This window comes from Peromyscus leucopus, chromosome 8b, assembly GCF_004664715.2.
Source record: "Peromyscus leucopus breed LL Stock chromosome 8b, UCI_PerLeu_2.1, whole genome shotgun sequence".
Classification (NCBI taxonomy): Eukaryota; Metazoa; Chordata; class Mammalia; order Rodentia; family Cricetidae; genus Peromyscus; species Peromyscus leucopus.
Window position 1 is genome coordinate 43,513,299 of NC_051086.1, and position 13,591 is coordinate 43,526,889.

General features: G+C 47.6%; 1 protein-coding gene across 4 annotated transcripts in view; it reads left to right on the plus strand.

The window, feature by feature from the left end:
* Window positions 1-8,693, plus strand: part of Dhrs7b (dehydrogenase/reductase 7B) — a 29,756-nt gene extending 21,063 nt beyond the window's left edge. For all 4 annotated transcript variants that reach the window (XM_028857477.1, XM_028857479.2, XM_028857480.2 and 1 more), the window contains 4 exons: window positions 2,483-2,699; window positions 3,143-3,235; window positions 6,239-6,391; window positions 8,272-8,693. In XM_028857477.1, the coding sequence (XP_028713310.1) occupies window positions 2,483-2,699; window positions 3,143-3,235; window positions 6,239-6,391; window positions 8,272-8,477 (669 nt within the window). In that variant the 3' untranslated portion in view covers window positions 8,478-8,693. The remainder of the gene's footprint in view (window positions 1-2,482; window positions 2,700-3,142; window positions 3,236-6,238; window positions 6,392-8,271) is intronic.
* Window positions 8,694-13,591: the final 4,898 nt, after the last annotated feature.

The following is a 13,591-nucleotide window of genomic DNA, read 5'->3' on the forward strand; positions in this document are numbered from 1 at the left end:
TTTTCTGTTTTTTTGGGGGGCAGGGCAGGCAGGGTTTCTCTGTGTAGCCCTGGCTGTCCTGGGACTCTTTCTGTAGACCAGGCTAGCCTTGAACTCAAGAGATCCGCCTGGCTCTACCTCCTCAGTGCCGGGGTTAAAGGTGTGGCCACCACCACTCAACTCAAACTTATTTTTAACAGTACAGCATAATGGCCCGTCTTCAAAATGGAGTCAGGCAGGTTCCTCGTTGGAGATTACACTTGACATCCTAAAGTTGTGACACTAACATTTTTGCCTGCTAACTTCAGGAGCACACACAACTGGTCCTGTCCATGTCTCTGTTTCCTGCCATTTATGTCACATATTACATCCTTCTGTAGTTTGCCTAGTAATGGATTGATGATCTTTTAAAATTCACTTGTTTTAATTGTGTAGAAAGCACAAGACAGTTATACATCCAAATTCTAGTAACACTAGGTGTTAGAATTCTCCGTGCATTACGTGGCTAGAGACCTTTCTTTCTTTTTTAATCTCGCTTGTTTTGTTTTTCAGTCAGGTCTCACTGAGCAGGTACCAGTACAGCCAGTGTACATGTTGTTGGCGATTGAACCCAGGGCTTCAAGCACTCTACTCTCCAGTCTACTCAACTATATTTGAGCCTTTCTCGGTGGCTGACTTATCATTTCAGCCCTAAGGGACCAACTCCCTTGAACATTCCTGCAGGACAGATCTAATAGACCTGGGAATGCCTTCATCTCTCCTTCACCTTGAAGAGCTGTTAGGCTATATGCTGATGTTTTCTTACAACTTTGAATATATCAACCTGCTTCTTTAGCCCTCAAGGCTTCTGGTGAAACATGGGCTGGTATTCTTATGGAGGGCCTTTATGTGAGGAGTTGCTTCTGTTCTCAAGACACCATTGGATTATAATTTGTTGCACTGTGGGTCACCAGGTCATCTAGTTGGTGTGGAACCTCTTAGATGGCGCTGATTCTTATCTTTGGTTGGGCGTTTCATATTTAAATACTCAGACTCCACATTTCCTATGTTGGCTTGCTTGACATTTTTCTTAGGCTCTATCTTTGCTTTTCCTTTTCTTTTTTAGATTTGTTAATTTAAATGATTATGTTTTGGGTTCACAGATTTCTTCTCTTTCTTCACCTGCTTTTAAACTCTGGTGTCTTTACCACCGCGTCACCTACTGTACTCAAGCTCTAGGATTTGAGTTTGTTTGCTTTTTGTTGTTTTGTTTTTCAAGACAGGGTTTCTCTGTGTTGCCCTGGCTGTCCTGGGACTCACTCTGTGTAGACCAGGCTGGTCTCCAACTCAGAGATCTACCTGATTCTGCCTCCCGAGTGCTGGGATCAAAGATGTACGCTACCATCCGCCTGGCTAGAATTTCTTTTTGTAATATTCCCTTTTATTGAAATACTCACTTTTTTTTATTCATCTATTTCCTGTTGTTGCCATTGCCTTCCTTCATCCTTTCAGCATTGTAGAGATAGTTGTTTTAATGTCTTTGTTATTAAATCTAGTATCTCATCCTCCTGGGGATTCTTTTTAGAGATTAATTTTGATGTTCCAAAGCAGTCCGCTGGCAGCTGTATTCAGTGGTGGCTGTTTCAACAGCCTCCCTCCATGCCCACCTCAGGCACGAGCAGTAGGTCAGCAATATGTGGCCACTAAGTTCCTTCTCGCCCACCCTGGGTCCCCCCGGTTACACCAGAAGTGTGGTCCGCCCTTTGCACTGCTGCCTGCCAGGTTTTGGTGGCAGCTGCGGTTTGCCAGCAGAGCACTCCCTTGGACGATACGTTCAGGTAACCAGGAACTGCAAGTCACTCCACAGGGTTTCGTTTCCAGATGGAGATGGGGTCCCAGAGCCTCCCATCCTGCCGTCCCCTCTGCCTCCCTCCTCTCACTGAGCCGTGCCGCAGAACCCTGCTGGGCCCGTTCCTCGAGCACCTGGTACTTTGCAGCAGTTTTTATGATTATGGAGGTTAATTCCTCCTCTCCTGTCCGGGTCAGGAGCCGTGCCTGGCCTCCCTTCTGCTGTGTCCCAGTGCCAGGCCTGCCGGGAATGCATGAACAACATTTCGTAAACAGATGAGTAGAAGTAACCACCTGGGGTGGACGGCACCTGTGCCTGGATGACTGTTGAGTGGAATCAAGGCAGCTATTGTTAATAACTCATGTGGTAATATACACACCATACAAGTGTGTTCACACCATACATGATCCTGACCTGTGGGTCAGCAGTTTGGCTGATGAAAGTAAGAAGGGCCTGTGGTCACATCTTGTGGGGTATAGCAGTCAGCTTCAATCTAGGAGAAATTCGCCCAGACAGATGTGAACACCACAGACAGGAACTTCACAGGCTGCATCTTTGGAAGAGGGTTGCCACAACCTATTGCATTTGTGCTGAGTGGGTCAGTCCCAAACTCTGAAAAGTAGGAACGTGGAGGTCACTCATGAGGTGCATTTTGTCTTTTTTTCATTTGGCCAGGGACAGACACACAAACCTTACACAGTGACCTTCGACCTCGCAGATCCTGGTGCTGTTGCCGCAGGAGCAGCTGAGATCCTACAGTGCTTTGGCTATGTGGACATCCTCATCAATAACGCTGGGGTCAGCTACCGTGGTGCCATCAGTGATACCATAGTGGACGTGGACAGGAGGGTGATGGAGATCAACTATTTTGGCCCTGTTGCTCTAACGAAAGGTAGGTGGCATCTTAGGGTAGGAGGTATGAGCACAGACATTAGCATGCCAGTTAATCTTGGTTTCTTTTTAGTGAGACACTGTCTGTTCCTGTCCATTTTGCCCCTTGCAGTGGGTGTGGTCATTAGAGTCTGGGTGTTTTGCTTCTTCTGGGTTTATATCTGCATTGTATCTGTTTTGCACCCTCACATCAGTGTTGGTCTCACTGATGCAGTTTTTGCGTTTCTGCTCCATGCATCCCACCGAAGGCAATATTTTGATGTGTAGACACAGACTTCAGCTCAGAGGTCAAGCTCCCAGTAGGACAAGGGCTGTGCTGTTTGTGTGTTCTGTTCTCTCTCTCTCTCTCCTGCGGTTCTCTATGGAAAACTGTAGTATCTCCTCCAGCATCACCAGGTACAGTGACTAGGAGACGCTGTCTAATTTTCCACCCTGTCCCTTCAGCGCTCCTACCCTCCATGGTCAAGAGGAAGCGAGGCCACATCGTCGCCATCAGCAGCATCCAGGGCAAGATCAGCATTCCTTTTCGATCAGCATGTAAGTACTTTACCTTCCTTTTCCAGAGCATTTTATTTTTTTTCTGACTATAAAAAATGATGTGTCACTAGCTAGATTCATATACTCTAGAAATACCCTACAGATACATTAGTAACTTCATCAGAATAGTCTTTCTGGGTTTTTGTTTTGTTTTATGAGACATAGTCTTTCTACTTAGCCTTGGATATCTTGGAACTCACTATGTAGATCAGGCTATCCTTGAACTCAGAGATCTGCCTGCCTCTGCCTCCCAAGTGTTAGGGCTAAAGGTGTTCACTACCATGCCCAGCAATGATCAGAATGTTTTAAGCAATCATGTACTTTAGTTTAAATCCTAGCTTATTCCCTATCCTCTAGGTGACCTTGGGCAGGTGTTCCTCTCTCTATGTGCTCATCTTTACTTGCAAATGGAGACAGCTCAGTGTAGAAGGCTGTTATGAGGAAGGACCTGCAGTGGCCCTGGACTGAAATCCTTTCAGCACTTCAGGGCATATGGCTCCGGTTTTTTTCCTACATATAATCAAACATCCAAAATGGGATCACATTTTACATAGTGTTTCTGACTTGTTCAGTCCACTAGATAAGCATATAGGTTCTTTTAATTAGATATAATTCAGTAAATGGCTATGACATAATTAACTTAGCCATTTTCTTCATCTTTTTTTAGTTTTTTTTTCGAGACAGGGTTTCTCTGTGTAGTTTTGGTGCCTGTCCTGGATCTCACTCTGTAGACCAGGCTGGCCTCCAACTCACAGAGATCCGCCTGGCTCTGCCTCCTAAGTGCTGGGATTAAAGGCATGCGGCACCACTGCCTGGCAGCCATCTTCATAGGCACTGGAGAATCCCCTATCCTCACTTCAAACTTTGACCTTTAGTAGTGATCTGTGACAGAATATCCTTGAATATTGATATCTGTAGATTAAGATAAGCCTGAAGAAGTAGAAACATCAGGTACACCCAAACCTTAAAAATACCCAGTTGGCTTCTATTCACTTGCCCACTTCTACCTAAGAGAGCGGCTACGATCTCAGATGTCCTTTGTTTGTCTGGCCTCCTGTTAACACATGCAAACAGACACACAGAGTGTAGCTTCTAGTCCGCGGAGGGGGTTAAAAAGATTTGAAAGATATGCCAGCAATGGTGGCACCTTCAATCCCAGCACTCGGGAGGCAGAGGCAGGCGGATCTCTGTGAGTTCGAGGCCAGCCTGGTCTACAGGACAGCCAAGGCTACACAGAGACACCCTGTCTCGGGGAGGAAAAAAAAAAAAAGATTTGAAAGGGAGTATCACAAACTCCTTAGTTATCTTTTTCTCTGAAACGGAAGCGCTGACTTGGAAGCCTTTGCCCATCTGCCTCCAAGGACCAGTGCAATCTGGTCAGCCCAGCCAAGGAGGAGCTGGGCTGTTCCACATGGAGGGACGGTGACACCACTCAGGTCAGTAAAGGGCAGCTGACCATTTCACAGAAGCAGTTCCTTTCCCCCAGGCCTGGACCTCATTTCTGCCCTTTGGCTCTCCACGTGTGCCCTGGGACCTTCACTTAACTTCAGACCCTAAGCTTTCCACCGCCACCGCAGCCATCTGCACGCCTCCCAGCGCTGGCTCAAAGGTGCAGTGAGCTGTGCTTTGTCACTCAACAGTAGTGCAGCCTGATGCTCCATGGGCATCTCTCTCCGGTCTCATCCTTGTTTTAATCCTGACAGCACTGGACAGTTACCTAAGGCTGCTCAGATGATTCTGCAGAAAAACAAAACCAAAACGCCGTCATCAGGATTGATGAAGCAACTAAGCCACAGTGCTAATAGAGGTTAAACTGGAGTAGAGGCTTTACAGAGTACGTCATGAATTACTGCGTGCCACATTGCACTTGACTTATTCCTGCCGGCTTTGTTCTTTAATGGCCCACTGACTGCAGCAGGCTTGCACGGTGGTCTGGATACTAGATGGTTAGCCCGACTGAGTCTGGCCAGCTTCCTAGGGAGGTGGAGTTAACCCATGGTGAGCAGCCTTCTTAGCAGTGGAGTGGGAGAAATGGCCTATCCCCTCGTGCTGTTAGACACTGAGCCGCCTCACAGCACAGCACACACATTGGGGAGTGGCACTGTGTGTGCCCCGAGGAGGGGCCAGCTTTCACTGACAGCATCGTGGACTTGCTGTGCACAGCTGAGAGCCCATGGCCTGGGGCTTCTGGAGTGACCCAGCTGTCAGTATGGACTTCTGCTCCCAAGTCCCAGAATGGCTGCTCTCCTCATCCCTTGGGCTGCCACTCATCCAGGCCAGCATCTCCTCACTAGCCCTGCTGCTTCCGGGTGCCTGCCCTGGCCCCCTTGCTTTGCCTTCCTGTATGTTTAGTGATGGGAGTCCCTTTTGACAAGTACTAAATAAAACATTAGGACTCCAAACTAGAGGGGACGGGTTTACTGTGGAGGCGCTGGCTTGTTCCCCAGGGGCCTCAGCAGGGTCTCCATGCCCCTGATCATGACTGAGGAGCTGCTGCTGGGGAACACAGGGGCCTGTCTCATAGGCAGAACAGGCTTAGCTTCCTCCTTATGGAAGCAGTCAGAGTTTGAATCTGCACAGCCTTGCATGAGGGAGGCTCTCTGAGGCCATGTTCAACGGGGACAAGGACTAGAGACAACTTGTGAAGACTCCTGTGGGGTCCAGTTCTGTCATTGGGGGACCCCTTCCCCTGACAGAACTAGACAGACTCACTTGGCAGGGCTGAATGTATGTATAGGGGTGTGTGTGTGTGTGTGTGTGTGTGTATGTGTGTGTATGTGCACTCACATATACACACACACACCATGTATATCATTTCTTTTCTCAACCATTTGAGGACGCTGAAGGCACGGCATTGCTTTATTCCTATGACCTCAGTATCTTCTAAGAACAAGGACAAAGTGCACTTGTCAGAACCACGACACGACACTGCTCTAGTGCTCTAATCTTAAATGGTGAACCCACCCACACCAGCACCCTTTCTGCCTTTGTCTACACGTACAGATTCGGCCTCCAAGCATGCAACCCAGGCATTCTTTGACTGTTTGCGTGCTGAGATGAAGCAGGATAACATTGAAGTGACTGTGATAAGCCCTGGCTATATCTATACCAACCTCTCTGTAAATGCTGTCACTGCCGATGGCTCCAGATACGGAGGTAGGTCGGGTTTCTCTCCTTCATCACTAAAAGCTACAGATTGACTGTAATGCAGCACTCTGCTGCCTAAGCGATTCCTGAGCCTGAGTGTTGGTTGCAGATGTGGACTGCTGTGTACATGGCATTTCCCCACTGACACCCCTTTGGCCTTATCACAAATTCAGCTTTTAGAACAAGATCCCCCATAGGTAGAGAACTGGGACAGAAAATCCCTCACCAAACTTCCCACTAACTTATCTGCAGATCCCAAGGCCCAAGGAATATTATAATTAGGACTAAGTAAATTGAACTCAGGGCTAATGGGGATGTGGGGGTAGGGGCAGGGTCAGTGGAAGGGGGCACTTGGTATGACTGGTTCCTGCCCAGGGTGTTGGAGAAATGGCTGGTTTCAGGGAGAGTGTTCAGGTGAGGCTAGATGGGGTGCAGCAGTATCGGCCTCCAACCTACTCAGCCCGAAGCAGCGCTGAGCTGACATGCAGGTGCTGCCCGTGGGCTGAGCGGCCTGACTCCTGCTTATAGGTATAGGAACACCCATCTTGGGTCGGCTGGTCCATGAGTGCTGGGACTATCAGAGCCAGCCCTACCTGCCTCAGCTTGGAGCAGACCTGCTGTCTAACACTAAGCCCTGCCCCCAGGATGCGTTGTGTTCTGTGCTGCTGCTGCTGCTGCTGCTGCTGCTCAGGTCCTGCAGGTCTTGCACCCATCTGACCGGGTAGCTGCCTTGCCACACCAAGTCTCTTCACAGAAAGCCACAGTGGTAGGAGCCAGACCACTGCCAAACTGTTTATTCTAGAAAATTCAGTTCAAACGGTTCTCAATTTCCCATTCTCCTGTGGTCAACACAGTGAGGACAGATCCCCATGGGAGCTCGGCTTCTGAGTGGTGTGTGTGCTAATGGTCTCTTCTGAGTCTGCGTCTGGTTCTGCTGTTAGCAAGATGGATGAGTCACCAGCAGAGAGGGAACATCAGATGCTGTTACCCTACACCCTCCTAAACTGTCCCAGCTGCTCCTCGTCCAGCTTTTGCATGCCACTGGGAACTGGGACAGCTGTTTACTCCCAGCTCAGTGCACAGAGTGCACATGGATGGGGTTAAGATGGTCTCTACCATCTTCTGCTGACAGCCTTGGGAACCATGACCTAGTCACTGGTTGTTGCCCATATGTAAATATCTAAGGCCAAGAAGACTCTCAGGCCAGTGAAATGGCTCATGGGTGACACCTGCCACCAAGCCTGACAACCTCTCTAAGATTTATTTATTTAATGTGGGTTTTTTTGTTTGTTTGTTTGTTTTTGTTTTTGAGACAGGGTTTCTCTTTGTGGCTTTGGAGCCTGTCCTGGAACTTGCTCTGTAGACCAGGCTGGCCTGCCTCTGCCTCCTGAGTGCTGGGATTAAAGGCATGGCCACCACTGCCTGGCTTATTTATGTATTTTTATGTATGTGTGTTTTGTCTTCATGCATGCCAGAAGAGGGAATCAGATCCTATTACAGATGGCTGTGAGCCACCATGTGGTTGTTGGAAATTGAACTCAGGACCTCTGGAAGAGCAACCAGTGCTCTTAACCTCTGAGCCATCTCTCCAGCCCTGGCAATCTTGAGATGTGGGGTGGGGTCCACTCTGAGACCTACCTGTGCTGGCTTTGGACATCTGTCACAGACAGATGAGCAGGCACACTCACTCGTTAGTTGGTTCCACACTCTAACTGGTATCCCCAGTCTGTCATCCTGTCTGTATCTCTTTATCCCCATTTACCTGCTTTGAACCATAAAACAGTTCCTCATTTTCTCAGTGTAACCATCTACTTCCGGAAGGAGCTCTGGGAAGCTGGCCTCATGACTGCTCACTTATCCTCATGTTCTTTTTCTTTTCTTTCCTGTAGCTCTAGACAAGAACACAGCCCAGGGCAGAAGCCCCGCAGAGGTGGCCCAGGATGTCCTTGCTGCTGTAGGGAAGAAGAAAAAGGATGTGATCTTGACCGACTTACTGCCATTCATGGCTGTCTATCTCAGAACTCTGGCTCCTGGGATTTTCTTCAGAATCATGGCCTCTAGGGCCAGCAAAGAACGAAAATCCAAGAACTCCTGATATCGGTCAGCGCTGCTGGCCTGGATCGGCCTGGTCAGACTGAGTACCACACCTTTCGGGGCTGGGATTGCTCTGCAAGGGATCCATGGCTGAGGGCATATCCTGTTTAAGGTGGACAGAGCGCTTCTGTTTCCTTGGGGTGGGTTAGCCCTTAAGAAGTAAAATATGGAGTTGGGCTGGGACTCTAAAGGTGTAAAATAAACAACTGAACGAACAGTGGTCAGAGTTCTCAGTAGAACCACATCCTCTGAGTCCTAGACCTGCCAGTCTCTGGAAGTGGAGGTTTGGGGACTAGGTGTCCTGATAGCACCAGCCCCAAGTCTTTTTTTGAGACAGTGTTTCTCTGTGTAGTCCTAGCTGGCCTTGAAGTCAGAGGTCAGCCTGCTTCTGCCTCCAGAGTGCTGGGATTAAAGGCGTGCACCACCACCGTCCGGCGACCTCTGACTTATTAAAAAGGCATGATGGGTTCACTGAGCAGGTCAACTTCATTTTCCAAGTTTAGGAAGAAATTTTTCCTGTTACAGAAACTGACAGCTGAAACCATAGGAGTACCATTGGAAATTTCCTCAAATCAAAGTAAATCTCCCATATAAAGCCGTCCTTTTCATTTAGTTCTGGGCCTGCTGAACTGCCTTTTAAAATTATTTAACAGATCTATGTTGTGCGTTAAGCACACACACCCTTCTCCCTGTCTGCTCTTTTCTCACCCCCATTCTCACCCATCAGCCTCCTTCCATTCCATCCCCTTTGCTTCTATTTTAATATGTATCATTTTAAGTGACTATGAAATTTAGGAACCACAAACAAGAGAAAACATGCGATATGATACTTGTCTTCTGAGACTGGTTAATTCACAGTATTGTCTCCTGTTGCATTCATTTTCTACAAATGTACCAAACTTCATTCTTTATGGCTGAAGAAAGCCCAGTGTATGTGACGTTTTCCTTACCTGTTTCATGTCTGATGGTGGACACCTAAGCTGGTTGCATAGCTTAGCTGTTGTGAACAGCACTGCAGTGCATGCTGATGAACTAGTGTCTCGGACGGTCTGACTTCCATCCTTTGGGTGAACATCAAGGGGTGGCAGATCAATGTATAGTGTTATGAGAAACTTCCACACTGATTTCTCTAGAGGTCACAGTCAGTAGTTTAGATTCTTATTGGCAGTGTATAAGGGTTCCCTTTTGTCTACATCCAGGCCAACATTTGCTATTTTCTTTTTTCTTGGTTTTTCAAGACAAGGTTTCACTGTGTAGAACTCACTCTGTAGACCAGGTTGGCTTTGAACTCAGAGACCTACCTGCCTGTCTCCTGAGTGCTGGGATTACAAGTGTGTACTACCAACAGCCAGTGCATTTGCTGTTTTATTTTCCTTTCCTGATTTCCCCCTTCTTTTTCTTAACAGTTTAAGTTTCACATCTTACATTGCTCTATTTGGAATTGACTTGTGCAGGGTGAGGTAAATATCTAGTTTCCTTCTTGACCATGGGGACGCCCAGGCCACACAGCACCATTTGTAAGCATTTTTGGCATCTTTGTTTAAAAAAAAAAAAAAAAAAAAAAAAAAAAAAAAAAAAGGTGGCTCTAGCAGTGTGAGTTTTTATCTGTGTCTTTTATTTTGTGCCATTAATCTCTGTGTTCAGTGCCAATCAATACCATGCTCTTTTTGTTTCTATGACTCTGTAATATAACATGAAGTCATTTATGGTGCTAACTTCCCATATTTATTCTTTTTGCTTAAGATTACTTTGGTTAGCTGGGGTATTTGTGATTCCAAGGTTGGTTTTTCTAGCTTTGAATATTTTTAGGAATGCTTTTGAATTTTGGTGCAATTGCATTGAATCTGTAGATACCATTTGGTATGGTAGCCAGTTTCCTTCCTTCTCTCCCAGACTGTATCTGTCTCAGTCTGGCCTCATACTCTATGGCCAAGGATGACCTTCAACTCCTGATCCTGTCCCTCCCTCTCAAGTGCTGGATTTCCACGCATGTGTCTCCATGCCAATTTATACAGTGGTGAAGATCTGACTTAGGGCCTCATGCATGCTAGGCAGTCACTTATAAACTGAGCTACATCCGCAACCCCAAACAGCCATTTTCATAATATTAATTCTTCCAGCTCATAAGAATGGAGGTCTTTTCATCTTCTAGTGTCTTCAGTTTTTCTTTTTGGTTTTTCCAAGACAGACTGTGTGTGTAACAGTTCTGGAACTCACCTTGTAGACCAGGCTGGCCTCCAACTCAAGAGATCCACCTGCCTCTGCCTCCCGAGTGCTGGGATTAAAGGTGTGCACCACCACCGCCCGACCAGTTTCTTGAATGTTTTCTTTTTGTAGAGGTCATTAACCTCTCATAATGAGGATGCTTCTCAGTTCTATTTTTCTGGTGGAGTCTTTAGAGTCATAATTTGCAAATACCTTTCCCCTTTCCTATTTGTGTTTGATTTCCTTCTCTTACTGTTGAGCCGTACGGGTGTTTTGTCTGCATGTATGTCTACGTTCCATATGCAATGCTTGCTGCCCGTGGAGGCCAGTGAGTACATATTTTCTGGGACTGGAGTTACTGCCAGGTTTTAAGCTGCCATTGTGGTTGCTGAGAATGGAATCTGGATGCTCTGAAGAGCAGCCAGTACCCTTAACCACTGAGCCACCTCCCCAGTGCCTGCCTTATGCTTCTCTCTTGACCCTGATAGGTGATTAAAAATGGCTATGGATAGCCTAGGGTCAGTGTTGGGAGGCTTTCAAATTACCTGGGAGAAGGAAGGTGAGTGGGTGATCAGACCTGTGGCTTATTTACCCTGGCTCACTTCTTGTCCTGAATGGCCCAAGAACTGTAGGTGAAATGTGGGTACAGGTCGTGGGTGGCCTTCTACCGTCCACAGATGTCATCTGCCCTCCTGCTAGGAAGGAAAAAGGAGCACCTCCTAGTGCTGGGGAGGAATGAGTGCCAGCAACTGTACTGGGGCTGCAGCCTAGTCCCAGGTGCTATCACTCTACAAAGCACCCAGCACCTTCCTAGTGAACAGCAGCAAGGACACTCCTCTCCTCGGACATGGGAACACTTTCTCTGACACTTGTTGGCTGGCACTTTGAGAAGGGTCACATCTAACTACCATTCTTTCCTCTTCATTAAATAGTGTTAAGCCATAGCAGCAGCATGTGGTGATATATTGTGTACCCTAATAAAATGTGCTTGAAAATCAGAGAACAGAACAAGCTACTAGATTAAACATAGAGGCCAGGCAGTGGTGACATACACCTTTAATCCTAGCACTTGGGAGGCAGAGATCTGTCTGGATCTCTGAGTTCAAAGCCACCCTGGATTACATGAGATTGATAAAACAGAGAAACAGAGCCAGGCAGTGGTGGCACACACCTTTAATCCCAATACTTGGGAATCACATGCCTTTAAATTAATCCCAGCACTTGAGATCTCATGCCTTTGTTTGGGAAGCACCTAGGCCTTTAATCCCAGCACTTAGAAGGAAGTGATATGGCTGGGTATATAAGGTGTGAGGAGCAGGAACTAAAGGCTTTTCAGGCTGAAGAGTCCTAGAGTAAGATGTGGCAATGGCTTGTTCCTTTTGTCTCTCTGATCTTCAGGCAAATTTTATTAGGAGCCTTTTTGGGTGAGGACTCAGGATTTCAAACAGAAGACTGGGGAGTTATCGAGGTGAGATGTGGCAGTGGCTTGTTCCTTTGTCTTGGATCTTTCAGCATTTACCCCAATATCCGGATCCAGGTTTTTATTAAAAGATCTATTAGAATTTGTGTTACAGCAGCATACTCAGTCATCACAGTACAGAACTTCAAACTGCTGAGGAGGCTGGTTTGGGAGATACTGTGGTAGGCAGCTTGGAGCCACTAAGCCTCACAAGCGAGGGCACCAGGGATTCAAGTAACCTGCATATTCATGGACACTGTAGCCACGCCCTTTGCTCCCCATGCCAGGTGATGACTTAGCCCTAGGGCTGAGGACAAGAGAACCACCAGCACAGTTGGTTCTGTAATGCATAGCTAGTCTAGCCAACCTGAGCGCCCTCTTCTACCTGCTCAGAAACTCCATGCTTGGAAGGCCCAGCCCCAGCCTCCAACTCCTGCTCTCTTGAATGGACTCTATTCTGACAGTTTCAGCCCAGGGCCTGAATGTGGGCAGCTGCCACTGAGGTTGTAGTGCCGCAGCTGTCCTGACTTTCTGTTGTCTGTAGGGGTGCTCCCCCATCCTAAAATTCCTTCGGGTAGCTAGGTGGTCCAAGTTCAGTCTCCGTCTTGCTCTTTAAACCTTGTGGTGTCTGGCCACTAGTGCTTCTTGATCCAGATGCAGCCCACCCTACAGGGTAAGTGACAGGGTAAAAGTTCATGCCCCACGTGCTCAAGGGCACAGTCACTGAACCAGATGTTACGAGGTGAGCTGGGGTGAGCCACACGTGGAAGGAGCTTCCTTAGGATCTGCTGGTCCGTGTTTCCTGTTAACTGCCCCTTCATAGAGCTCTTTACTCCTCAAAGTGGATAAGTAGGTGGGCAGTTAAGACTAGATTGGTTTGTTAAATTCATTTCATGACCTATGCCTTAAAAGGGCCACACACAACCCTATCAGATGGGTTTCCAACAGGAGAGTCCAGGCCATGTGGCTTGCTTTCTTCTCAACTGAGAGAGCTATTGTGAGAGCATTGTGGCTATCAACAGAATGTGAGGTTCACAGGCTGTCCCTCTCAGGAGCCCAGCATACCCACACCCCTACCCTGCTGGCTAGGGACCAAACCAAGATGGCATTTCAGAATCTGGGTTAGTCCACTCAACAAGAGTCACTTTGTTCAGTGCAACTTGGGAAATAGGAAGGAGCTGTTTGTACCTGGTTTCTATTTTGGGCAAGGGCATCTGCTCAGCTGAAATGAGGTCCCCAGCCCATAGTGCCCCCCCCCCATGTAATCTGATGTGTAGAAAGAACGCAGCCAGACCAGGTGACTGCCTGTTACAAAAACCCCTCCCATGCCGTGCTTGCCCATCAGGCTCACAGCCAGCCTTCAGCCACTCGAGGGCTCTCATAGGTACTAATTCACCCTGCAGAGACCTGTTCATCTGGGATTGCTTGTTCATCCCTTGACCCCACCACAC